This window comes from Porites lutea, chromosome 4, assembly GCF_958299795.1.
Source record: "Porites lutea chromosome 4, jaPorLute2.1, whole genome shotgun sequence".
Taxonomy (NCBI): domain Eukaryota; kingdom Metazoa; phylum Cnidaria; class Anthozoa; order Scleractinia; family Poritidae; genus Porites; species Porites lutea.
In genome coordinates this window covers 8786005-8813799 of record NC_133204.1, presented here as the reverse complement: position 1 = coordinate 8813799, position 27795 = coordinate 8786005, and the positions used below count along the sequence as shown (strand labels likewise).

Below are 27795 nucleotides of genomic sequence, written 5' to 3'. Positions count from 1 at the left end.
AATGGTACCGAACGAATTTAACTGCGATCACTAGAAGAAAACTAATGTTCTCGTAGACTGGGTTTTCTTAGTAGCAATAATTAGCAGACTGAGGATCAGGTCGCTAGCAAACGACGAAAAACAAAACGTCTGAAAGTCAGCGATAAATGATCTTCCCTCTTTTATTCACCCACGACCATCTTCAAAACGATTTTTGATACTATTCATCGTGAGGTCATCGTACCATTGTCTGCCACGAATGGTCTGCGACTAATTTCAAGAGAAGGACAGTTGTCAGACGATGCTTTCTCTGCACCAACAAGTACTCAATCTTTTTCTTTTTATTGTTGCAACTCTATGTATCAAGATTATTGTCCTGAATATACATCATTCTAAATAAAAAGCAAGTATTTTTGTTTGCGTGTTTATACATATGTCTCTTTCGGGAGTCGTTTATTGTTTCTCGCCATTGTTCTCGTCAAAGGTTCAAGCGTGGAGACGTCCATGGCTTCGCCAGACTTCTTTGTTTCAAGATCTCTTAGACTGTTCGAGCCATCCCAGGTCTTTGTCTCTTCCTTATCGAGAAGCTGGTCGGGTAAGGCGTTGACCCACTCTTGACACCTTTGCATTGTTGACGCTGTCTTGCAAAGTGCCCTCACCCGCGATGATAAAAGTTCCAAATCCAGGGCTTCTTTCTGTGAAGGTTTCGTGGCATCGATTCCATGAGATGTCATGCTGACAGCGTTTTAACAGACCAAGGACGTTATGACCTCAACGTTGAAGGGAAAAAAAAACTGAGAAAGATTTCTGTTTCAATTTACCTAAAACTCTCGTCCCTCGCACCTGCTTGTTACTAAGGATAATATGAGCAGATTGCTTTTTTGCGTCGTGCCGTCGTCCCTGCAACTCGTCTAACGACCTTCGATGGTTGCAGTCGTCTTAAGTTTTCTCGATTCGATGGTTTTCTTGAGATTAAAATTAGTTCGAAGGGTTCGCAATCAGGGAAGAGTTCATAGAGGCGAGAAGAGTGAGATGCGACACGCCCATCAACGGTCATCAACTGTACGTGGTGTGGTGAAGCCTTAACGAAATTGCAAATTTTTGCGATCCCTCTTCCGAGGGCATGATGTCCTCTGATTTTCAATGTCCCGAGAGGCCTTCCCTTTGAGTCCTTCACGTTGATCCTGCATAGCGTATTGTCTCGTCTAGTCAACTTTTCTCGGTTCGTCAATGGCAATGATTGATCGGCCATGGAATCTACCCATTCTCGACACCTTTGCATCGGGGTTTTTTTCTTCAGTAATTCCATGAGATGTCTTCGACCTAGCATCTTAATGAACTAACCCCTTGATGTCAGAAAACAAAAAAGAATGTCACCATCTAAACTTCAATACATTATTTGTATTTCGACCCTTTGTGGTTGTCGTTCATTACATCAATCGAAAGACTATCTGTCTAGTAGGTTGGGTCTGTGAGATGCGTTTTTCCTCGATGTAGTCTGCCACGTCTACTAGCAATTGGTTGATTCCAATCAAGACGGTTCTGTAGGGATCTAGACGACTGTCTCTGTCTTCCTTCAGGCAATCCATGTTTCCTTCAAAGAGAGAGACATATTCTGCCGGAACATGTCGAGACTCGGTGTTAGGCGTCATCTTCTTCCTCTTCAGAGTCTGAAGACACGAAGAAGACGTCGTCGCTTGGTCTCGGGTGAGCAAATTTTCCTTGGCGATGTGTTCTCGTCGATCCATGATGGTCGACTTTGGTGGGTCGCAGTCGTTTTCGGCTTTCTCGTGTCGGTGGTTCCCTACGGGTAAAAACTAGTTCCAAGGGTTCGTTATCAAGAAAGAGCTCATAGATTCGAGAATTGTTGGAGACGGTACGCCCGTCAGCCGTCATCATTTGCACAGTGTGCGGTGACACCTTAACAAAATTGCAAAATGCTTTAATCCCCCCTCCAATGGCTTGGTATCCTCTGATTTTTATGGTTCCCAATCGCTTTCCCTTGGAATCCTTTACCCCTATCCTGTGCAGTGTAACGTCATTCTTAGTCATCCTTTCTCGGTTGGTGATGCGCAATGGGCCATCGTCGTCGAGGAGGGACAGGTTTTGATTGAACCTCTCCTCTAAACTATCGGTAGCGTTCAGTACGGTCCCCTCGCAGTCCACCTCGCCTGCTATCCCATACGTTAGTCGCCAACGACTTAGATGCTCTTCCAACGGTTTGTGGAGGTCTTGTTCGTCCACGAAAATGTTGTCACGGATGACTAAGTTATCGACTTCGAGAATGGCCACAATCAATGCATAGCCTGCCGAAAACACTCGTAATTCTCCCGTGACATCGAAGGGCTGATCTCCGGAGACCTTGTGCGTTCGATTAACAACGAGGCAGGCCAATTCTGGGGTTGAAACGTTCAGTTTTTCCAACAGTTCTCGGGCGCTTGTCATACTCGTAACGAACACAGGTTCGTAAGCCGCGGAAGACCACCCTTTCATCACTTTCTTGTTCAATAAAATTGGCTCCACCTTGATCGTGCGACACGTCTTGATAATATCATCAGCAACCTCGGAATCGTACAAGTAATTTCCATCGAAAGTGACGTTGTACAGGGAAGGGTTGTACAAGGCTTTACAATTGCGGGTCATCTTTAGAATTGCATCGTGTTTGATTTTTGCCACCGTGTCATTTCCGGATACTGAAAAGTCGATGGCAATGCCCAGATATTTGCTCTCTAAACGAAACTTGTGCATCATCGACACGATGGATTCGGTGGTCTTGGTGGCTCTAGCCAACATGTAATCTGTGATTTCGTCCATGTCCATCGTTTCCTCTATGTCGGAATGCATGGCAGCCTCTCTGGCAGACAAAATGTCATGTCGAGACTTATCTAGATCATGCGCCACTACCTCGTCGAATGTCCGATGTATCAAGACTTTCGCTGCTCCCTCTCGACTCAGTCGCATCAATGGCACCATCCCGTCGATCCAAAGAGGTGCTGGTACGAGCGCCAAACGCAAGCACTCCTCACTGGCGAACCACTTATTCAATAGCCCATCACAGGGAAATGAATCGATGAGCAGAGAAGCGAAACCAGCAACGGCCCTTCGATAGCAACCAGAGGACATTACGTCCGCACGTACGTCAAACCTCGAGACGACAAACCGTCGTGCCCACTCACGAATCACCACACGCACGGCCTCTGCAAAAGTCTCGATACGGTTTACGTTCACGCAGAAGACGTCTCTCTTGTCCACGTAACTCTTGGTAGGCTTGGATGACACGATGCATCTCACCCTGGGTGGATCCTCGATCACTACCGGCAGTTTGAGCGGCAAGATTTCTCTCACAAGGCGTTCGACTAGACACTTGACCTCCAATAAAGAATACGTGTAATGACTATTACATTTGCAGTCGGGATCGTGATCGCGTTTCAGCTCTAGTGCCAACTCCACGAGCGATCCTTTCTCTACAGTGCCGTTCGGTTTCATGGAGGTGTCGACCGCCTCAAACTCATCCTGGTAGCTCCACCTCACATCGCCTCGATTGACCGCTTGGCGTCGGTCCATGGTGGTAATTTGCGTGGTGTGAACGAGGAACAGATCGTAGCGATTACATTTGGCTTGAGCCTCCATCAAAAATGCGGGTGCAGACAACATCGTCTCGATACGAGTTGGCATTTTTTTCAGTTCCATAATCGATGCACGAATACAGGCACCGTGTTCCCCACCTAGATAATTTGCATTACCGACAAGATGGCCTTCGATCCAGTCCACGGCTCGTCTCCAATCCACGCCATGGCGTGGGTCCTTCTCCTGCTGGCCAGAATCGTCCTCTGCGTAAAGAAACTTACATATCATTCTACACAAAACGTGCGACAACGCGTGTACGTAGGCCAACAGAGTGGTCGTCCAAGTGACACAGGAAGCTTTGGCTAGGTAGATGACTTCGCTTCCGGACTCGGCCTCGCATGCGACGGATCCATCGGTGTCGCCATTGTCTATCCATACCACGGTCGGCACGCCAGTCGAAGCTGGTAAAGCTCTTCGAACGACGTGTTCGATCCCGGATACCAGCTCCTTGCCACAAGCGACACTAAAATCTGTAAATCGAGAGCATGCACAACCTGCGTGTTGCTCGATCCAGCGTTCCGGCATGCCGTCACCGTCTCCACTCATCGTTGGTTAAATCGCAGTATTGATGAAATCTAGCTCGCACTTATAAAAGTTGATACTTTGTTGAATTAGTAATAATTCCCAGCGAGACGAGATTGATTCACCGCGATGGCTGCCTCTTCCGATCAATGTTTTCGAAGCGAGTTCTTTTCACGTTACTGTCCGTTGAATCCAGGAGTCAAACCTTACCTTCCTGGGATAACTATCAGCAAAGACCATTCCTTTGTGAAGAAGATGGACGATTGGAAAAGCGCTCATGGAGGAAAACGCAACGATGAACTGACGCCGCCCGTCATTCGCGAACACCCGGGGAATCCATTGGCCGTGATCGAGGGATCTGACAACATCGATTACGTAATGACCGACAAGAACCGCGGTGGAAGATACTTTGCCGACGAATTGGCCCAGCGGCAAGCTTTGAGTCTCTGTTGGGATCTCGGCGATGGAGTGGCAGCGCAATTGGGGGTACATCCCTTGTACTTTTCCTGTGTCATTATGGTGCCAACCGACGGTACTCAAACTAACTACCGGTACGACAAGAGTGTCTACACAAATGCGTACATGCGACAGAGCAGCGCCAAAGTGGCCAAGGAGCAGTTGCCCGAAACGATCAAAGGGACTACTCTCCACGAAGTGGTCAATGAGGTCATGAACAGCGACATGGTCGTCCAAACGATTCGCAAAAATATTGGGTATTACGAGCTCAGCACCAACGACCGTTTCGAAAACCTGTCGAACCAAAAGCTCAGGGAATTGCTAGACGTGGATGCCAATCACCTCAGTGGGACGGACGATATCTCATTGAGTCCACTATTTGTCCAAAAGATCCGAAAAACGGAGTATGAACCCAGACCAGACGGCTCGTCGGTGACTTATCCTCTCTTTGACTACGGTTTTGGAAAACTGTTCAACGAAAGCAATATCTTGACAGGACGAGTATGCCGCTTGACGAAATTTCGCAAGGGAAAATCTGTCAAGTTTTACCGACGCGTGGGCCTGGCATGTCCGTCGTTCCTCGGTGTCGGAGGCACGCTTGCATTGCAAGATGAAGATGAGCTGGAAGAACGCGACCGTATCTTGAAGGACAATCAAGAGTACCAAATTGAAAGGATGCAAATGCGCGGTCTAACACCTTACGAGAAATCTAAGACGTACGCCACTGGCAGTTTTGACCTGGTGTACAACACAGGAAGCAAGGATGCCGCGCCCAAGAAAAAGGTTGCCCACTTTCAACTCTTCACGAGGACGAAACTGGATCATCGGGCGGTTTTACCTTTTGTGCTCGTCCTCGAGATGATCAAGAGCGAATTGGTCACGTATCTGGCTTTGATTTGCATCATCCACCATCAGATGAACAACCCACAGAGTTGTCGGTTCGAATCGGGAGACGTGAAACCTGGAGACGCGACCATTTCTGTGTACCAGCGACTGGTCGAGACGCTGTTTCCCTGTTCGGCATGGTGGGGTGATGGAACGATCATATCTGGTGACAAGTGGAAAATGACAACCAAGATGGTTCTTTCCAGATGGCCCACCTTTCTCTCTTCAACTGAAGAAAGCACCGAAGAAGTATTAGACGTCGCCGGAGCAGACGAGCGTACGAAAACAAAGTGGAACAAGATCATGGAGACTCTTCGAGAGAGCGGCCAGTTTCATCACTACCTGTTCTTGCCAGTGCTGGAGTCCAAGTCCTTGACATTCACCAAAGACGACCGAGTGTTTTGTACCAACAACCGCAAATGCATCCTAACAGAGGATCAAGTGAAGAAGTTGTTTGACCATCGTTTTGAAAGAACCAAAGGGCCGTTGCCGCGGACGTTGGTCTCGGCCGTCGTATCCCTCGGCGCCTTGGAGAAACCAAAGGAAGATTTCAAAGTTACCCGCATGACCTTAGATTTACAACAGCCGTTCAACACCCTGCTAAAGGCAGAGACCATACGCATCTTTCGCATAGTCAGTGACAACACGGGTGAACAAGAACCAGAGTACGACGTCAAGATCAATGGGTACGTGGAGGCACTGCGCATCAGCGCGTTTAAGAACAACGAGGTGCTGTCGACGAGCAACATACACGAGTACCTAGAGTGTTTGAATCTACCCGAAAATGAGAGGGCCGATGTAATCAACTGGTTCGAAGACCAGGAGGCCACAGAGGAGACGCGTGAATTCGAGGGAGAATGCCAGGGTAACCAGAAGAACTCGGACAGAGAAGAACCGAGCGCCAAGAAAGCAAGACTGAGCGACGATAATTGATTTTTGTATTAAACGTTATCTATACCCAAAAGCCCTGTATCTTGCGGTCATTTTTGTTGTGTGTGTCAACCATGTTGCCCGTACAAGTACTTGTAGATGTTGATGGCTTGGGCCCTGCTAACTTCGAAACATTTTGCCAATGGCTCGATCCTCCCGCAAGAGCCAGAATAATAGAAACGGGGGACGATGGGAATACGGACACTACAATAACGTATCAGTGTCAGTGGACCCTAGACACGACGACGCCCATCCATGTCCAACGCATATTGTCTCTTGCGGATGAATTGAAGGCGTGGGTGAAGGAGGCGGGTGGTCAAGTGCAGAGACTGCGGATAGGAGTACCCTTTCGTGTCCATAATGCCAACGAATTTTACGACTATGATTATCTTGAATGGATCGTGCCCATGACAGCCAGGAATCGAAGCAATGCATACCGGGGGTTACGACGACGGGTGGAAGAAACACTGAACATGACTGTGGAGCTCAATCGCGACTACTTGGAAATGATGGAGTCAAATGGTAGTGCGAGATTTTTCGTCTCTAGGCGATTACCTAAAATGCCCATGAGGGATGCAATCGACCAATTTAAGATGTTGAACCAGTTTCTCGCTGTTTGGCGTAACTCTCGCATATTGAGCGAACCTTGGGGTCTGAAAATATTGTACGATTCAAGTAGGCCCAACGATGTCTAGCAAACTTAAAGGGACTTCATCGCTGGACATTGCAACGTTATAACTGTAGGCAACATTTGACAATAATCATTGATGCTTTAATTTAATCTACAAAGATTTTTTGTTCATTAAAAATGTACCCAAAAAAAAAACCACTCCTAGTCCTTACAGTCCTCATCCCTTTCCACCATAACCATGTTTCCGGCAACATATGGCAGCTCTTTGTAGACTTCTTGCAAGACGATGGCAAGTTTTACGGTGTCGTCTTTTTCCCTTCCCAGAACTAAGAGCGAATCAAAATGACCGTGCGTTTTATCTTGAATGCATGAATGGAGGACTAAGAAGTTTTCAGAGGAATAAACCACACCAAAACCGATCGTCTGCTCGTCATGAGTCGCCAAGTTCGTTAAGGGAAACGCGTACAGTCGTACCAAACGTCCTGTTATCATGAGTCCAACGGTGCCATTTGCTGGTTCTCCTGCTCCTCCTCCGCCTCCTTCCAGAGGATACACGATGGACCGTGTTTCGTCGATCGTTACCTTCTCTATCTTGTGATGAGAGGACGTGTCGTTTCGTTTTGCCATATACCGGATGGCGAGAGAACCGTTTCTAGGTCGGACGTTTTTGAGATCTTTGGCTTCGTCGACGAACGATAACTGTACGCAGGCATCTGGTGGATTATACGTGTTATTTTTGAGGGCCATCAAAAACCATCGCCCTACCAAAGAGCGAAACTGTAGCCACCCCTTGCTCTGACTTTTACAGATCGTTCCACCTTTGTAGCGCCGGTACTTGGAGACGTCGCGAACGGTACAAAAGTCTCCCCCGTAGCCTTTTTGACACCTACAGACGGGTGACCCTGTGAGATCAGAGTCGCACCTTCCTCCATTGAGGCAATGATTACTGCAATCGACAAAATCGATCACGTTATGGCACTGCTTCCCAGCGCGTCCGAACTTGCAGAAACAATTGTAACCGTCTTGATGGTTGATACACTGTCCGCCTTCCTTGCAAGGTCGAACTAGGCAGTCGTCCATGTCGACGGTGTGTCGGCAATGGACACCGTGATAACCAAACGAGCAATGACACGTCCTTCGCGAGCTACGTTTTAGACACTTACCATTGTTGTTACAATGGCCTCTAGTCGTGCAAGTATCACCGTCTTGTGATCTGTATTCGCACCGTGTTCCCATCCAGCCCAACTGACAGCTGCACGAAAACCGTTCTTGGTCAACTGGATGCTTCACGCAAGTCGCTTGACCAAAGCACGGGTTTTCGTAATCGCACGGGTGTATTTTATTTTCACAGAGCGGACCCCCGTATCTGTCCTTGCAGACGCAGGCATAACCACCCTTTGGACCACGAACGCATTTTTCCGTTCCTTCGGCGCTGCAAGGATTAGACGCACACGGATCGTAAAAGGTGGCACAATGTCGGTCTTCCGTGCAAGGGATGTCACGAGGGTAGTCTGAAAACCCAAAGAGGCAAAGATTCTCGATGCATGTCGCGCTGTAGATTGTATTCTCGATGAAGATACCGGGAGTCTTGGACAGAGATAATGACAATGTAATCGCCAGCGAGACTGCTACCAACATCAGTGCAAAAAAGGTGACCAACGGACATGACCCACAGATTCGATCGGGCCACTTTAGAGGTCCCTCGTCCACTTCTTGACACGAATCGTCCGTGTTACAGGGATGAGTCGGTACCGACTGGTATCTGGAGTGAGACATCTTTCAATGGTCCTCGCATACAAAGTCGGGTGGCTAGCGACTGTTTAATAATTCAACCCTAATTCTCGGACTACCACTGTGATACACCGGTCGACAAAACGCACCTGCGAGGAAATGTGCAAAGCTGCAATGGATATCACTTCCCAAGCAATCAGTCCCAAAGCAAAGGTGATGGCGACGCCAACCCATCCTGTAAAGTCCCATCTTTGTTCGTTGCCGTGTCGCCTAGTAGGTGCAACGCGAATGAAAACCGTCGAAGGTCGACCGTAAAAGACGAAGGGCGACAGAGATGCCATTCCCCTTCTTGCGAGAGGACAAAGTTTCTCCAAGCATGCCAAGAACCTTGCCGGATCGTGATTGCTCAATTCTAGACAGTAGATGTCGGTCGTGTCAACTTCTAGAGGCTGCAACGACGTTCTCACCAACCGAGGACGCCAAGTCAATGCCACAATCGATCCAGGTGGAAAGGGAACGAGATCCACGCATCGGACACTGGCCTCGCCATCGTATTGGTAACATATCCCGTGGACTAAAACGTGGCAAGATCCATCCGACCACTTCACTGGAGCGAGACAGATCCCTTCGTTCCGACGTACGATCCACTGACTCGCATGTCGTGCAATCACGTTGGTACCAGATGCACGATTGATCAACAGTGGTGAGTCTAATTCGATCACATCCATGCTTTCGTTTCGAGGGGGTCCATTCGCCCACGGCTTGCCTCCTGTATCTTGGGTACCTCTCTCCCATTGCACCGGCGTTTTCACCGTAGAATTGTGACACCACACGACCATTGGAGGTGAGATGTCGTCGTCTGCAAAACAAACGTCTAGACATTCAGAGTGGCGGCCGCACGTTGCCGTGACGTTAACACCTCTGTAACGAGCACCATCTTTCCCGAAACAGAACGGCCACCGTCCGTCCCCGGGAATGCTGTCGACGGAAGGCCAGTATCGCAATGGGATGCGACGACCGTCTACGATTATTGTCCCCGCCACGATGGCATGGGACACATCGCTTGCATAACATCGCCGATTGGATGATGCACAGACGAGTTTTGGTAGTGGGTAGGTTTGATCAAATGTCACTGATTGTCTTCGATCCACCGTTTGATCGAAGTCGACGCATTGTATTCCCCAATGGGTCGTAGGTCCTTGAAAGTACACTCTGAGAAACGATACGGTCAATAATGTGGTGGCACTCATGACCGCATTCGTCGCTTGTTGAAGTCGCCGATAATAAAGGGGTTAATTTTTTGGTTTACATGTTGGTTATCTTTGTCGTTTATTTTTCTTTTTTTTTTCTCCTTCTCTACGGGCCGAGGAAGGTATCATAGCCTTCTTTTGTTTTCTTCGTTAGTGAAAGATGCACTTGAAGTGATGCTCTAAGGTGCATCTAATTTTATCAGATTCTCCTTGGAAAGTCACACCTTGTAGGGACATGCCGTGAACGAACACCTCTCGAATCCATGTCATGAGTGCAAAGCCTCTGTCGATGTGGCAAGTGACCCCCTGTGGTGCTCTGATGACCCCGATAAGTAGCAACCCTTTGGACTGGGGATTGTCCTCTTCCTCGGCCGACAGGGGATCCACAACGACCCACGAATCTCGCTGTCCGACCAAAAGTATGCAATCTTCTCGGTCGCCGTGGTTGTGGTCGAGTCTCGCGAGTTGCACATATGTGCGGTTTTCTTCCATCCGGTCGATCGTCTGATCCCTTAAAACATGCACCAATCCCGGCACTAGCATTGCCGCTTTGTCGAGTTGTTCTTCGACCCAGAACGTTGGTGCAGAGATGGGTACCTCATCCTCAAACTCGCACCAAAGGCTTTGTCGAGGAACCCACGCTCGTGGACTCGAGGCTACCACTGGCACATCGACGGGTATCCCTTGCCTTGCTTGCACCAAGGTCGGTAATAGTGTTTGAATGAGCATGGTTCTGTCAAAGGTCTGAAAAACTGAATCCGCGAATCGAACGACGATGGCCGTAGAATCGTTGACGGGAAGATCGCGTTCTGTGAAGATCAGCCGCTGCCTTTGTTGCGCATCAGAACTGCGCCAACGGAATGTCACAGCCATTGCAAGTTCCAACACGAGCTCGCAGTATCTTTGCAAGACGGCGCCTTCGTAGGCAATGTCGTCACCGTCTAAGAGAACCAGCTCACACACGATGGCCAATCGAAAGGCGTCATCGTTACCGTGCCTTTTGGCTTGCAATGCGATACGCTGTAGATTATCCAACCCTCGCAAAGCTTTGTTGCGCTGTCTTCGTCGTTCAAGACTGCCACCTCCCCAGTGAACTACAAATGCTAGAGTCTCTCGCAGGATAAATTTTAAGTCTTCCTGGTAGACGAATCTTTTTCGAGGATCGATTAAATTGTCAAGTAAACCCAGGTTACACGTTTTGTTATTCCCTTCCAACTCGCCCAGTGCCAACACCCATCGCTTGGCACCATGATACGACGGTTTGACGGAGGGAAAGCGTTCCTTCCATTCGGCCAAGTTTACTATCGGAAACCGAGACACGGGCGACACCGGTGGTGTTTCATTGTCAATGGAAACGTCGTCGCTAAGCGAAGGAGGTAAATCTTGGGGGTAAATGAACTCGATCTTATCCCTCAATTCGGTCAAGGTCACCTCGGCATTCTCGATCTGATCTAAGATATCGGCTAGCTGACTTCTGTATTGTTCCACTTTATCGTCGAGAACTAACAGTTCCAACTCCCGATTCGCTATCTGTTCTCCCAGATGTTGTAACTTCTGATCGAGCTCAGATTTTCCTGGCTGCCATTCTGGTGACGACGAAGGTAACCCTGGAATGTCGTCCTCTTGAAATTCCGGCTCCGCGATACGATCGGCCTCGCGTATTCTTTGCTCTAAGGTCGCGACTTGATGTTTCAATTCTAAAACGAGATCATCCTTGAAGCTACGATGCCGTTCGCATTCCTCCAAACGCACCTTTAGCTGTTCGTTGACAGCTTCCAGTCGATCCCGCTCCGTTCGGGTTTGTTCCAGATGGTTTAACCGAGCGTTTAAATCTAGCAGTTCGCGCTTTAACTGATCGCGTTCCAGGCGCAGTTTTACCGCTTCTCCAGGAGCTGCTTCGGCCAGTTGTCCATTAAAAGTTTCTACTTGCCCTTGCCACTGAGCTCGTTCCCGTTCTACTTCTTCTTGGAAACGACTGTATTCCACTGTCGTTCGATCAAGTTTTTGTTGCATCAATTCCAAACGTTCCGGACATTGTATCACCTCTTGTCGCAGCGCTGTCTCTCGAGCCTCACTGTCTGTTCTTGCAGTCACCTCCGTTACATCTCGATCTCTGGAGGCCTGTTCGAGTTCGCGTATTCGCTGCTTCAGAGCCTTGATTTGTTCCTCCACCAGCGCAGAAGCCGTATTGACTTCGGTCAATTGCCGTTCCCATTCAACCTCGCTCTGGGCTAACTTTTGCTCTACCAGACGTTTTTGCACCGTGATACTATTGAGATCCCTGGTTGCATTTTCTAGCAGTGCGCGACACTTGTCGAGGTCCTGTCGCTCTTCGTGGTCGCGAGTTGCTTCCCGTAACCTCTCCAACTGTTGTGTTCCTAGCTGATTGAGCTGTTCTCTCAAATTGTGGATTTCCCGTTGCCTACTGGCTTTCTCGCGCTCGTAGTCGAGCTGTGCTTTATCAAGAGACTCCTGTAAAAGGTCGCTGCGACGTCGCAATGATAGCACTTCTTCCGAATACGCCTTTTCTAATTGTGAAAGCGCCCTAAATTTTGCCTGCGCCAATCGGATCAGGTCCAATGGCGGAGTTGCCACTGTGACTTCCGCTATTTCTTGCAATCCTCGCTGCATCGCCATTTTCTCGTCATTCGTTCGAGTGACACGATCGATGACTTCTTGGCTGGAAACTTCAGCCTCTTCTCTCGTTCCTGTGATTCTGGCCACCTCCCAAAGGGCACGGGTCGCATCCTCGGCTCTTTCTTCTACTTCCGAAACACGAGCCTGGGCCAAACGAACCAGCTGTGACAAAGACGTGCTTGCGACGGTGCTCTCTTCGCTAGTCGCACCTGGTCTGTTCACCAGGGCCACAAGACCACGATGTGTCTCTGTTGCTTCTCGGAATTGGTCGTCGATCTTTGATATCACTTTTCCAACTACTTCACTGATAAGAGTGGTATCCCCATTTTCCACCCTTAACCGGTCGGCAAGTCTACGGATTGCACCGATTGCCTCATCTCTGTGGTCTCTTTGCTGTTTTACGGTCGTAGTCACTTGTTTTATTTGATCGGAAAGCATCGACGAAGTGGCCGGGGCATTTTCGTCGATCAGTCCGACTACCTGACGTAACTCCAGAATTGACGATTGCAATTGTTCGTAGACTCGTTGGGTTTCATTCGCTTCTATCCGCGCCTCTTGCAAGGCCGTCTCGAGTTGTTGACGAGCTTCTTCTGCCCTCAAAAGTTCTCTGTCCTTCTCTTGCGCTTGAACCTGTTGACCTTCTCTATCCGCGGCAACGGTGCGTTCCAGGGCAGCCGTTCGAGTCAGCGTATTTCGAAGACTGTCCTCTAGATCGTTGTTACGCCTCGACAGTTCTTCCAACGTGCTCCTGGCTCTTTCCATCTCCATTTCTCTTGTCTGTTGGAGTTCTTCCAGACGACCCTGCAGTCGGTTTTTCTCTTCATTGGAAACCTTGACTTGCAACTCCAGCGCTTGTTTGTTTTCCATGAGTTGACCAACAGTGGCGCCCATCTCGGTGATCGTTGCATCGCGTCTGGATTCTTCTTCTGTCATTTGCATCACTCTAGCCTGCAATCGATCTCGTTCGGCCACCGCCGCTTGATTCTGTTGGCGGGTCGCATGCAGCTCGTGTACCACAGAGTCCAACTCGGTTCTCGTTCTGTCCACGGCCTCGGTGAGTTCTCTTGCTTCTCGTCGCATAGTTTGGCAATCTTGTGACTTTGCATTCAGTTCCTGATTCAGATGTTTCATGGTTTCGGCGCTTTCTCTTTGTATCGTATCCACGTACTGTGTGGTCTCCGCGGCACGAGCATACAAGGCGTTGAGTTGCAATTTCAACTCTTTTGCGACTTTTGATTGTGATTCCAAGTCCTTTTGAAGCTGCTCTACATCGCGGTCGTGCTTTTCTCTTTCGGTCTCGATCGTCTCGTTTAGCCTAGCTATGTCTTTGTTTTTCGCAACTAGCGCTGCACTGGCATGTCCCAGTTCGGAATGAGCCTGAGTCAGTTTCAAGACCAGATCCTCTTCACCGGCGCGATGAGAGGACATTTGCTGGCTTAAAGTTTCATTGTCATTCATCAATGAGGCGACCGTTGATCCTTCCCGAATGATCATTTCGTCTTCGGTCGTCGATGCCGATGCATTGGCTGCCCACTGTTCCGTCATCTCTGCAGAAAGTTGCAATATCACCGAATCCATGGGATCTTCCATTCTTTCCTCGTCTGAGAGCGGCAAAAGAGGTGCGTCTGGTAACACATCGGACCTGACCGATGGAGCACGATCCAACCTACCTACGGCCGACATGGTTCTTTGTGCCATGCTGAAACCACTCAAAACTGAAGGCGCATATTCTGATTCTTTCTCGTCCATCAAATTGAGCGTTCGTTCTGCAGGAATCATAACGGGTCCCGAGTCTCTTGAGCGCTCTGTGATGGCGTCGGCAACAGGTACCAAGAGTGACCGGTCACTGGCTATCGATGGTGCTCCTCGGGACCAAGGTTTTGAGAGCCCTCCCAGGGAGGACGGTGCATACGTGGATGTAGAATCTTCGTCAAACGCCAGTGGCGTCTGCTCTCCTGAGACTGGTACCAGCCCGAACACCCGTTCAGTGATATTCATTCGCTGCCTTTCTTGGATTGCCCTATCGATTGCCTGATCGTTGTCTCGGTCACCCTCCTCTTCCTCCATTTTACTTGCTTCTTCCTCTTCCTCTTCTTCTTCTTCTTCTTCTTCTTCTTGTTCTTCCTCTTGCTCATTTTCTTCGTAATCACCAAAGTCTAAATCTCGATCAGCGTTCAATGATCCACCCAGTGTCGAGGGGTGGTAGGTTGATGCTCCATCATTCGATGGCACTTCCATTCGGTCGACTACCGCCGGATGCATGTTGACATTTCCTCCCCAAACATATTCGCGATGACGTGCCACTAGCTTGTTTGTTTCTCCAGCAGCGCGCGACGCGTCTACCGAACGTTTCATTTCCTGCATGATTCGATGGTGGAGTTGCTCCAAAGCCGCAACGTGTGTTTCTTCCGTTCCAAGATCAGGTCTCAGAGACATGCGCGCCATCAATCGAAATGGTCCGATCAATTCTATTCCAACATATTCATCCAATTCATTGGATGTCTCTGCACTCTGGGTCGTTACGGTTTCCATTGTGTGGACGAAGGATCTACTGATTGCCTGAATCTCTGATCCCGCATCATTTGGCAACATGGGTTCCACTTGTTGTTTGACTAAAGTGAGCGTTGTCTGGATGGATCGATCAAGGGCATTGCGAGTATCTTCCCCGTTCAAGAGATGGTCGATAGACAGACGAAGCTCGTCATCTGATACATTCTCCAGTATCCTCACAAGCGATTCGTTGTTGGTGTGAACACCCAGCTCCCTCAAAGTGCACCTCGTCTCGTTCGCCAGGTGAGGGTTGTCAGAATGAGACGTCCACATTTCTCCAACGAATCGACACCAAGCCAACGCAACGGCCACGATGAACCAGGGAACGGTGGCTGGTCCCTCATCATAGCTTTGCACATGAGCCCAGTGTCCAAAGAAATTGACAGGCAATGTCACTGGATTCGTCCTATGGCCAAACAACGCTGAGGTGATGAACGTCGAACCTCTCACGTAAGACCTAAAGGCTTCTTGGAGCCCTTCTTCATCACCGGATTCGAGTCTCAGGACCAGGCGATTAGCGTCGTTGATGAATTCACATGCACTGGTGATGGATCGTTCCTGTATCTCGTTTACTCTGTCCACGAGTCCGATTCGGCCCTCGACTAAACTTGGTCCAATGATTATTGATGCAAAACGAAGACCACGCAGAATGAGGGACTCTCGCAGTGTGGAGTTACTGTGATCAACAATCGTTGACGATGCGGATGAGCGTGACGCCTGACGCGCCATAATGGGATCGCACGAAATTGACTACTGTAAGACTCAGACGTACCTTACTAATACGTGTTTGTTTTATTTGTCGTAGAAATCAATCATGGATGATTCTTGTTCTATTGAGCCAATCTTAGAGACGTTCGGTCGACACCTTGAATTGCTAGAAAGGAACACCAACCTAAGTGGTTCGAGCGATGTCCTTCACTTATTCAGTTATGTTTCACAGCGATACGAGGTCTTCCTTACCAGGCCACACTCGATGGAAAGTCTTCCGTCTCTCTTTCGCTACGAGCTTCCAAAAGTGGTTTGCGAGTTTATGTTACACTTTCTCCAAGCACACTTTAAAATACCCTCAACGCCCCCGCTTTCACCCAAACAATCCAACGACCACAGCGATCTGAACGATGAACCAGAGAACGAAGACGAAGAGATGGACCATTCAAAGGTCACAGATCCCGTCTACTCTTACTCCGCGGAGACGGTGGAGAAGGAAAACGAAGAGGAAACAGAAGATGAAGAGGGAAAAGAAGGAGACAATTTGCTCGACAAGTTCCTGCTACCCTACTCAACTGGTGGCGGTGATGCACACCAGCCCAATTTATGAGCAAAACGAGGGTCGCCTGTCAAACGTTGTATTCTGGTAGCCATCTTGGAATACTGTGAGAGTGGCAAACCAAAGGCTCGTTCAAACAAGGTCTCGATCGGCAGCGGTGCTAAGTTTCGGGCAGGAAGACGGGGGGCGACAATGTCGGGACCTAATTGGCGACCCTGCACCGTGATACCGAGTGCAAAAAACACTAGAGAATTAATTTCTTTCTTGTCCACTTTCACGTCCAATTCCTGAACTAGGCGCTCGCAAAGGGTTAAGAGACGACTCCGCAACAGCAGTTGAATGCCAGGCGCAAATTCCTTCAAATGAAGGGGTTCGCATCTGCCCGCTCGCTGTCGAATGAGATTGTTGTAATTTGCTCGTTTTTGTGTATCTACCAAAGCTGTGATTACGGCATTGATAGTCTGTTTCAATAAATCGTGTCTTTTTGTGTACAAATCAAAGGCGTCGTCAAACGACCGTTTCTGACTCCCAGACCGCCTCACCGAACCGCCAATAAGCCTTGCTGAGTATGCATTGTCTTCTCGCTGTCCCTTTCCGTATACGACCGCTCCCAGATCGTTCAATGTGGTCACGGAAGATATCGTCATCTGGAGAGCAGTGGTATCGGGTAAAAGTTTACGAGAAACGGCACAACACCAGCTGACCTCGTTTGAGGCACCCACCATAATCTTGCGACATCGCAACGAAGACTCGCCATCGGGAAGGTCAATCCATTTTTTCACCTGCTGCCAGGACTCATTGCATCTATGCACGACCATGTGTTTTAGACACGCGAACACTCCCAGCGGTTCGTGAACGCAGACGAAGTCCTTTGCAAGACATTGTTCGGATCTTGCCGCTCCAGTCACGAGCGTGCTGGTGAACACTCCAAATTTCTGTCTTGCCATCCGTAATACGTATTCGTCACTCACCCAATCGCGATGGTTTTTGACTTGCTGTAACAGATTAACAGGGGGCGATGGACGCATAGCCTGACTCATGTCGACCGTGGCCTCGATCCACGACGATTGGGTCATCCCCGTTGATGTTGCTGCTGTAGCTGTAGCTGTCGCTGTCGCTGTCGCTGTCGTTGCGTTTGCGCTTGTCATGACTGTTTTTCATTGATGATCTTGCCAACTAGAAACAATAACGATATATCAATTAAGACATAATGTGACTTTTTATTGGTCGTTTTTTTAATTTGTTGCAGAGCGGGCGAGGCCAGTCCCCCAACGTGGCTGTGATCGACGAGGCCGGTTTCAACCGGAAAGAATCCGTGGCATCGACCATGGCCTATCTCATCAATCGTCAGGTGGTCATGACCGTGTTGTGCTCCACTATGCCGAGTGGCCATTGGTTGATGCGGTTGATGCAGTTTCCGGACGTTTACAGCATTCACCAATCCATGGTGTGCGATGCATGCGCAGGTCAAACAGAAACGTGCGTTTATCGTTTCTATCTACGACCGGGACACATCGATCTCAAACCAGGTCGCAAAGGGCTCGTAGAGCGAGTCATGGAAATGTTAGTAGAGGGTTATTACCAAAGAGAGGTGATGGGTTACTCCTGTGCCGAGGGTGCAATTAAACAACCAGTGTTTCCGGCCAACCTCATAGCCCAGGTAGTCCGACACCGTCGTATGGACTTGACAGACGAGGTGCTCAACACTGTGCAAACCGTGGCAGTAGTCATCGATCCCGTCCAGGCAGCGAGTAAAACCAGTGGTATCGGGTTGTGCATTTTACTGAAGACGACGCACCAATGTTTTTACGTAAGTAGCTCATTGCCTTCTCGGCAGTTCGCTTTTCCAACGGCCATTTGACTGTGTAGTTTTTTCATAAGAGCCTCAAGACGGAGATCCCGATCGTCTTGAAGGTTTTCCGACGACCAAACTCGCAGCGTTCCACACTCGTCTCCGCTCGATGCCAGGAAGCATATCGTCAGAACACATTCCTCAATTGGTGAGAAACTGGACGTTGGCGGAGTTTTGTGCGCTAGAGTGCAAATCACGCTGTCGATCAGCGGCCGAGTTAGAACGTGGGTCTCATCCAAGGGGAAAACTAAGCAAGATAATGCACAGAGCCACAGTATCCAGATTGTACCGCGCTCGGTCTTGATTGCCGAAGAATGCCACAATGCCTCCACGAGGATAGCGAATTTACGGGGTTTCCCAGCCTCACAACACATGACCGCCAGGGCATCCGTCCACGGAGAGGCGGTGTTAGGAGGAAGTGACGACCATGCATCACTCGGAGTCAAATATTCGATGGTCTTTTGTCTTACCGTGGAATCCACGTCGTCTTCCATTAGACGCGCGAGAGGATGATCGTAGCCCAATACACACATGGCGGTCTCATGGCATTCGGCGGCGTGTCTGAGCTCGGAAGCCTTGTGTCTACGCTGTAACTCGTAAACAGCTAGCACGAGTTCTTCGACGCGATTGGCGACACAGTCGCGGTCATATTGCGTAGGATGAAAGAGTTGCACGGGATCTCTACAAAGGATCCTTGTGGCTTTTACTGCGTCTCTCGGTGGTTGCTGCATGGTCGGCAAAGCAATGATTGTTTTTTTTTTTTTTTTTTTTTTTCGTTTAGGTTGTGGCACTCGATCAGTACAACGTCGAACCCCACGAGGGAGGGTACATGACGGCCATTCACCGTGACCTGATCCTCTACAATCTGAGAAATATCGAACGGTTATATCCGATTCTTAAGCGGGCCGAAATTACCATCTGGATCGAAAATAATTTGACACAGGATCTGTGCCGAGCGCTAGAACTGGAGATTAAGATGAAGTATGTCAACACGGGTCGCACGATCAACATGGTCAAGACACGAAGCGTAGAGGGCAGTGTCCTACCAGGGATAACAACACGTCAAAAGAAGTCCCTCGTACAACACACCTTATCGGCACTTGTCAGATGCGTATACTGGGTGGACCAATTCTCCACTATGACCGAAATCATCAAAGAACGCTATGCAATTCTCAAGACTGCAGGTGAATCGGTGGCGGAGATCGTGGCTCATCTGGATCATCCCAGGGGGCTCCAACACGACGGCATCGCCAACGTTGTCTTGCCCGATCTCAGTGAACTCGTCCCGACCCAGGAATCTATTCGGGCTACTCTAAAAGAACTGGTGACTCAGATGGATTCTTTTACTTATCACGCGGCGCGAGACTGTTACTCGGGGAAAACATCTTCTACTCGCGACGACTTGGTGATGGCAGTTATCCTGGCAATCGGCTGGCAATTTGTATCTTTGAACGTGATTGTCGACGGACGACTTCCCCTGACCGTCACCGATTCATCATAACTGTATCGTCAGCTTTCATGGCCGACAGCACATCGTCCAGCGAAGCTCGCCAAGAGATACGCCTGTACGCTACCGAGATAGGTAGCATCCTCGGATTGAATCCGTATTGTTCTCGCCTCGACGTCATCAAACGCGTGTGGGAACGCATCGATAAAGTTGGTATTCCAGACACTTGTCGTCCACCTTTGGATTTGCTCAAGGCCATAGGTCTAACGAAAAGTGGTCGCGAATTTCGAAGGCAAAAGTACAGCATCAAGGATCACGCGAAGTTTGATGAATTAGTCGCTCGTTTAAAAACGTCCCTGTCAGACGAGGGTCAAACAGAGTTGGTCGACATGGCGCGAGGTTTTGTTAGGACCGAAATGGGCAAAAACAGCGAAATGCTGGCCATCGACATCGCCGAAGCCAACCCGTGCATTGGCAAATGTAGTTCGACGCAAAAAACGTACGAGAGACTGGCATGGACATCCTCTGACGAACAAGTCGAGGTAGTTATTCTGGGGCGCATTGATTGCCTGGATGAAATAGACAGAGTCGTCGAGATCAAGACGCGTTTTGGACGAAAACCCAATGTTAGCCCCACTGAATTTGCTCAACTGCAAACCTATCTCTTTCTCGCGCAGAAACAGCAAGGGTACGTTATCGAATTATTCGAAGGGGAAAAACTCTTCATAAATTTACCGCTCGCCTTTGACAAGCCATGGTGGATTAACGAAGTCATCCCTGCCTTGGCGTCTTTTGCAAATGACTTGATTTCTAGTATGGCGGACAAAACGCTGGTCTCTTCATCCGATGACGAGTTTCACTAGTCCCTCGATGTGTAAAAGACAATAAAACAGCCATTTCAATACACTTTGCAAGTGATATCGATTGTTTTCTCCGGTCTAGTATGGTTTATTATACCATATTATACTGTGTTATATTATATTATATTATATTATATTATATTATATTATATTATTATATAATTGTATATATATATATATATATATATATACATATATATATGTATAATGGAAATTAAACCTTAATCAAAAATTTGAACGCGAACAAGCATAGTATTATTTTTTACATGCCGAGGTTCACGAATATGGTCAATGGGGGCAAACTCGACGTAGCCATACCCTTTAGAGTTACGACGATCAGTGGGCCTCTGGAAAGCAATAAGGTCGTCTTCAACGACCAAAGTTTCACTTATATGACAATGAAGCTTCGACTGGTCCAAGATGGAGAGGTTGATTTTTTTCCCGAAGAATGGCCATTCCAAAATGTCATCATAATCCCCTTGCATCATGTGGACAAATAAGGCAATATGTTTCCCCAAGCCACTATCCACACCGTTCAAGTTCATCCTCAGACACATCTTATAGCCGTACAAACTGGTGTAAAAAGGAGGGCTATACATGGCTGACATCGTATTGGCGATTGCGTCTTGTCGACGCTGTCGGTAATTTTCTACCCTCCAAATGTACGTTCCGTTACAGACACGGCCTTCGAATTCCAGTAATTTTGTCTCAAGTTGCCAAACAACTGCATCGAGGTCTAGCAGGGGTCTTTGGCGCCTCGAGCTGGGCCCGTTTAGGGCGTATTCCCGGTTTTCGACTTCGCCAGAAACAAAACTGATCCTACGCTTCAGCTCGTTACTTTCTTTCAATTGTTGATGAGGCGGTGCCTTTGGGTCGCATGAATAGGCTACGTTGTTGGCCCTTGCAACGCAACTCACGTTTTCTGGAAAATTGTACCGTGATTCAGTTCCCAAATTCTGGGTTGCTATGAAAGCACCAAACGTCTTTGCTAAGTCCATGACGTGACTTCCGAGTTGATCATCGACATGCTTTTCCACGGTGGCTCGTTTTCCCTCGAATGTGCAACCCACTACGCTGAAAGCACATTTGATTTCCATTTCGGGACACTCGTTGTCCAAGTGATGTTCCATCAATTTTCGCACAATGTTTTGTCGTCCACATTGTCCACACGACACCGGAAAATTTGGACACGTTCGAAAATGATTCTCAAGGCCATTCCAGTGTACCTCTTTGTCACAGTGCTCGCATGGTGTGGTTCTGTTAGGACACTCGGTTTCCAAGTGTTGTTTCGCGTTTTTACGCTGTAACTGTTTTCCACAATTCTTGGGACAACATATGTCGACAAAAGCACAGACTTTCATATGATCATCTATCGTCTTAAGGGGTCCCTTCCACGTACACCCATGTTCCTTTTTCATTCGGCAGAAAACGTCATGGCACAATATTTCTCGCTTAGCAAAATTGTCCGGATAGAGCGAGTTCTCGTCCAACCTTTCGTTATCCACGGGGCACGAGTGGCTAACAGATCTGAAGCTCCATAATATACAGTCTCTACAGAACCTGTGCCCACACGACGTCTGCATCGGTTCTCGCAGCCCCGAAAGACAGATCGGACATTCGTGGTTTGCCTCCAGTGGTGGATCGAAATATTCGTCATATCCAGAGGGTGCTGACGCCTGGCTTAAGTACATTCCTGTATGCTTCGAGAGATATATGGGGTTAGATCGAGCCCGTGAGTATTCCGAGTAGTCAATCTATCACACACTAACAATAAAAAAAAATCAAGGCAACAATAGACATCATGAGGTTCGTAAATGTGGCAGTTACCGACGTAGCTGCACTTCTTCAACTGAACGTTTTTGATTCTAGACGGGCTGCGCTTGAGAGAATTCGACGTAGAGGAGGAGTCCGTTGGCGCCCTGGAAAATCCTCGTTACATGGAAGGTTCGACGAATTTGCTGCTTTGCGTTGTCTTCCCGCGTCAAGACGTTTTGTCGAAAGACTCCAGAGCTGCCCAAACAAGTTTACGGATGGAAAGAAGGGTGAGGATTTGCTGACATCATCGGAGGGTGCCATCGAAGCCGATGCCAGAGGCATGAACGTGAATTTCACGAAGCGGATTATTTCTTCCTTCGTTGACACCGAACTAGGGAAAGCAATGGAGAATGAGGTGATCGACCAATTAGAGGCAAAGTTTGCCTACAAATTTCGCGAAAGACAGCGATGCTACCAACGAACGTGGACTCACCCGAAAAACAAGTCTATAAGGGTGCACTTGATCGGTCGAGTCGATGCCAGCTTTCGCGATCTGAAGGGGAGGACGTGCATTTTGGAGATCAAGCATCGCCGGCATGGTTTTCGAGCCGTTGGTCGTCACGAGATCATTCAGCTCAAGACCTATTTGACCTTGGCCAAATGCGACCGCGGAGTCCTGCTGCAAAGCTACGCAGGTGGAATCCGCAAGAAAATCATAAGACGCAACGACGGTTGGTTTTATGCCCAAGTGAAACCAGCTATTGAACTAGCCGCAGTACAAATAGCTCGTGAAACCGACAAGAGCAAAAAACGGCGAAGATCGAAAAACCCGAACGCACGAAAGTCATGCCGGTCGAAAGGCAGAGGTTGATATTCTTTGCTTACTTTTATTCCCGATCGTACAGAGACTTCGTGTTGGAGGCCAGTCGAAACTTGACGTGTTCCGCATTCCGTCCCGAATCTATGCTTAAAGTGTGGGAAGACGGATTCTTGCAATTTACTGCGTCCAAGACCAGCACCTGTAAAAGGCTGGATCTACCCCCGATGGAGACCGTCGTGGACGCTACTACGAGTGAAGAGCAAGGCTTCTATGATCTGAAAGACCTACCTGCAGAAAAACTCTTAGTCCTCTTTGCTCAGCTAATCGAATCGGGCAAAGACTGGCGCATAAAGAAAGACGGTCGAGATCTGTCCGACGGATGGTCGAACCCTTGCATCGAGTTGTTGACGACGCGACTAAAGACCGGGCGATGGACCGCGAGCGAGAAGATTCCGGAACTCCAACGGTTGATTGAGGCAGAAGTGGACGATACCTCTATGTTTGTCGCCGCATGCATTGCTCACGAGTTATGGGGTACGCACTTGTGGGAGGTCAGAATAACCGTCCTCGTGGATACGGTTATTGGACGTGGTATGACCGTCGATACGAAACAACGCGTCGACGAAGTCCTGTTGAAGCTTCAAGCCATGCGTCCGAGGCGAGAACTCATGGCAGCTTTTGCGGAACCCGCTCCGTTCGCCTTAAATTACCCCAACAAAGGAGTGCTGCAGTTTTCCACCCCACTACTGCGCGTGTTACCCATCGGCCCAGTCGTCTCCGGATCTCGTGAGCATTGTCGTCTGATGAAATTTGCACCGCTCATAAAGACGCTCTCAGAGTTGAACGACCACTACCCATCTCACGCGATGTGCCTTGACAACGTCGAGTGGTCTATGGAAGTATATCGTCTATCGGTCGAGACGATGCATTGCCGCCTTAGAGACCAGCGCGGCGTGGATCACTTGTCTTGTAATCGACCTCATCTGCGAGTCCCAGTAAACTGGAGAAGATGCTACAATAAGATGGGCATAGAATGCATCGAGGATCTGGTGGTGCACTGATATTTTTGTTTATTACCATTACTATTACACGGATGTTTGCATCACCTCTGAGAGGGATAAGCTATTGTAGGCCTTCACTCGCTGTTTGGTCACTTCTTCTAGTCCTTCCTGAACCCTCGTCTTTATTGCGTCAAGATGGCATAATGTTCTCGTGGATGTTTTGGAAGGAAGCGAGGAGGTGGTGACTTCTATGGCTTTGTCCGCCTTGACAAGGGTACAACTCAAGGCTTCTTCTTTCTCTAATAAATCCAGCATTACCTCATCCATTTCTTTTGCTCTGTATTGGGGTGACGTATGAGACCAGAAACTCGTGCACCAACGCCAAAATCTACCAATACCATTTACCAGGGCTTGCCGGAGGTGCCGGACAAAGCTAATCGACAAAGAATCTCTTTCGAGTTGGTAATCACCGAGGAAATGTTGGGTACGAGTTTCGAACTCGTTCACGCCTTGCACGGGGTGCACAACGAAACCAGTCATCGAAAACGTCTGTCTAGTTTTCAGCAAGTTGTCGCGTTTTTCATCATTGCGTTATTGACCGCGTTAGTGGTACACGTCGGTGCCGCTGACCATCGCTCAGACGACGTTGGAGGAGATTCCGTGCCTGACCGCTTACGATCGATCAATCCCACACTGACACCCATTCTCGTTTGCATGTGCACGTTCGTGACAATGTCGGAATACACGTTTTGTAACCTCGTGTACATTCTCCTTCACGGTCGCGTCCATCACATGTTGACGACGTTTGCCATGATGTCGGTCAGTCTCCTCTGCAACGTCGCCGTTGAGTTTTTCATCGTCCAGAGCATGGGTAGCAACCGAGGCCTTTATTGGGGCAAGGTTTGCGGCGTCGGCATGGCCATTTACCTTCGCGACGGCATCAGCGATCTACAGAAATGGCAAACTTCCAAACGAGATTGAAGGTACCGAGTTCTTTTGTTGTCGACGGTGTGGTCTATGCCAACACACTGTTAGAAACCAGACGCCAAAGAGCCGTTGCGGATCTATACCGGCTTCATCGCGATGAATTGCAGAAACAACAGGGAGGGTGCATGGTGCTCGTGTTTCCTACCGATTACACCAAGGAACTAAAAAAGTTCTCCGAGGAAGATCATCACGTGCGGCGTTGTATCGACGTTTTAATTAAAAACGGTCTAAACCCGATGGACATGTTTTTCCAAGGACTGGTTCGCCAATTTAGTGAACACTCTACGGACGACGACGACGAAACGATAGAGGCCGAATTGAAAGAGATCGATAACCTAAGGGATGATTTTGAAGCGACACTGTTACCGCACCTGGAACGCTGCGTCAACCAGACAACACTCAATTTCATCAGATACGGTTTTACGCCTCTAGGGTACAAGACGCTCGACGACAGTGGTCGAGTCGTTCCGTATGTGCCCCTTGAATTTGTCGTGGTGCGTCTCCAACCGTCGGGCAAATATCTCTGTCGAGGCATAGATCAACAGACGGACACGGGACCCTTCGAATTGTTCTTTTTTCGTCATTTGACCGACGAGGAATGTCCTAATAGTGATCTCTCCATGCTTCTACCTTTGCACAAGAAACTCAAACGTCTTCGCCACGCACACGACCGTTCGCTGATGATCGCCTCTCGGCCATACATTGTTACTTCACAGATGCCAGGGCGCAAGGAAAGCGATGATGTGATCGAGGAAGAGAAGATTGAGCGAAATAGGGCCAAACTCCGAGAACGCATGCTCCGCGACCAGGTCAACCAGGGTACCTCTACGGCTATGCGACTCGCAGAGTTGGCGGCTGTCATGACGACCGAGGGTAATGCGTTTGGAGGGGCCGAAGAATTGAGTGGCAGCGGATTCTTGGCAAGCACAGTACGGAGAACGCACCAGGAAATGGCCGATAAATTGTACCGCCTCAAGACTCGATATAATCAAGACAGGCAAAGGCTTAAAGAGAAGAACGAGGCACTGGAAGAGTTGTTGCAAATGTATGCCAGCGGGAGAGGGAGCGAAACCGTGGACTTACCCGTGCGATACCAACTCCCAGAGGGCAGCAATCACGTGGGCTCTCACTTGAACGTGCGTCCGAATGCTTTGAACTACGACATGTTCGAAAGATTGTATCAGGTAGAGGTGACGAGAACGATATTGGGTGTACAATATTCCAAAGGCGTCACTGACGTGGGCACACGACAAGGTCTTGCCCGAAGTTTGGTGGCTGCCGTAGATCCCACGGAGGAAGATTCCGTTCCTGTGAAAAGCGTCGTTCTGCAACGTTTTATTGTCCACCAGGTGTTGTCAACGTGGTTGTCTCGAGAGCAATTACCCATGGCACCTATGCATCCGATCCAACAATCCATGGGACTGAGTAATTTTCATCTCATGGATCGCATTCTTCGCAAGGGGCGCATGAAACTATGGTTGATGTGCAACACTGGTCATCGAGCTGTCGATATAACCATGAAATATCGCGATACCGATCCATATCGAACAGGGCAAGCTGTAATCGTACCTCAACCCGTGGTACCCGTTGCTACCGCCCAAGGAGTACTTACTGACTCGGAACACGACGGCAGCGAAGACAGCGACGATGAGTACGAGTCTTGTTCCAGCAGACAAAATAAGAGATGGCGCCTATGATCTCCAACGAATTATCGAGGGCAACGAATTGTTTCTGTTGAGAACGCTGAGCGGGTCGACGTCTGGAAAAGGCAAAAAAAAGACCACGTCTGCCTTGCACGCGACCGTGATCTCCTTTAAAGACTCCAAAACTCCGTCTAAGGCCACTCAGATCTCTGCTCTGGGAGTGGAACCCAACCCCTTTTACGTGTCCGTCCTACATCCGCGAACGAATGGAGGCCTTAGATCCTGTTGTGGAAGTATAGGTCCTGCGTTTTCTTTTCGTCCCGATATACTTCGGTCATCCCTTCGAGTCTTTGTTCCTCAAACTTGTAAACCCGCGGCCTGGACAAAGGCCGTCTCGTGGTTGTGGAAAACCATGGAAAAAAATAAAGGCAAAACGTCGACAACAGGAAAATGTTGGGTCGAGACGGGCGGACTTGATTTCTGGGAATCACTTGAGAGGGAACTGGTCAATTCCCTGCACGACCAAGAGGAATCTATCGCTGACATCAGGCTAGGTCGCATGGAAGTTTTGACATGGGTGGATGACCTTTTGAGACGAAGCCGTCGCCCATCGCCCCAGCGCCGACACGTTCTCCATGCAACGCGAGTTGTCGACCCCGGCACTCTGATGCCAGTATTTGACGGCGGTTCGGACGAAGAGTATCGATTGTTGTGCGAAGTGGACCGCCCTACAACAGAAGAGGAACGGGCTATTGTTCGCTGTTTCCACCTTCTTTTCAACATGAATTCTTTCTTGTTGCACGAGGCTCTCGCGGAAGTTGATCGACGAGCTTGGGAACGATTGGTGGAACTCGACATTGCGAGAAGGCATGATATGAACGGCAGACGATTCTATTTCAGTCCTTATCGCATTCTCCTCCCGTCGTTGGAGGCCATGTGCCGTCCTAGACGCACGGTGATTGACA

At 48.9% G+C, this 27795-nt stretch overlaps 1 protein-coding gene across 1 annotated transcript; it reads right to left on the bottom strand.

Moving 5' to 3' along the window:
* Positions 1-20845: 20845 nt before the first annotated feature.
* On the bottom strand, positions 20846-22315 carry LOC140934140 (TNF receptor-associated factor 6-like). Its single transcript, XM_073383816.1, has one exon. The coding sequence runs from the start codon at positions 22313-22315 to the stop codon at positions 20846-20848; it is 1470 nt and encodes a 489-aa protein (XP_073239917.1).
* Positions 22316-27795: the final 5480 nt, after the last annotated feature.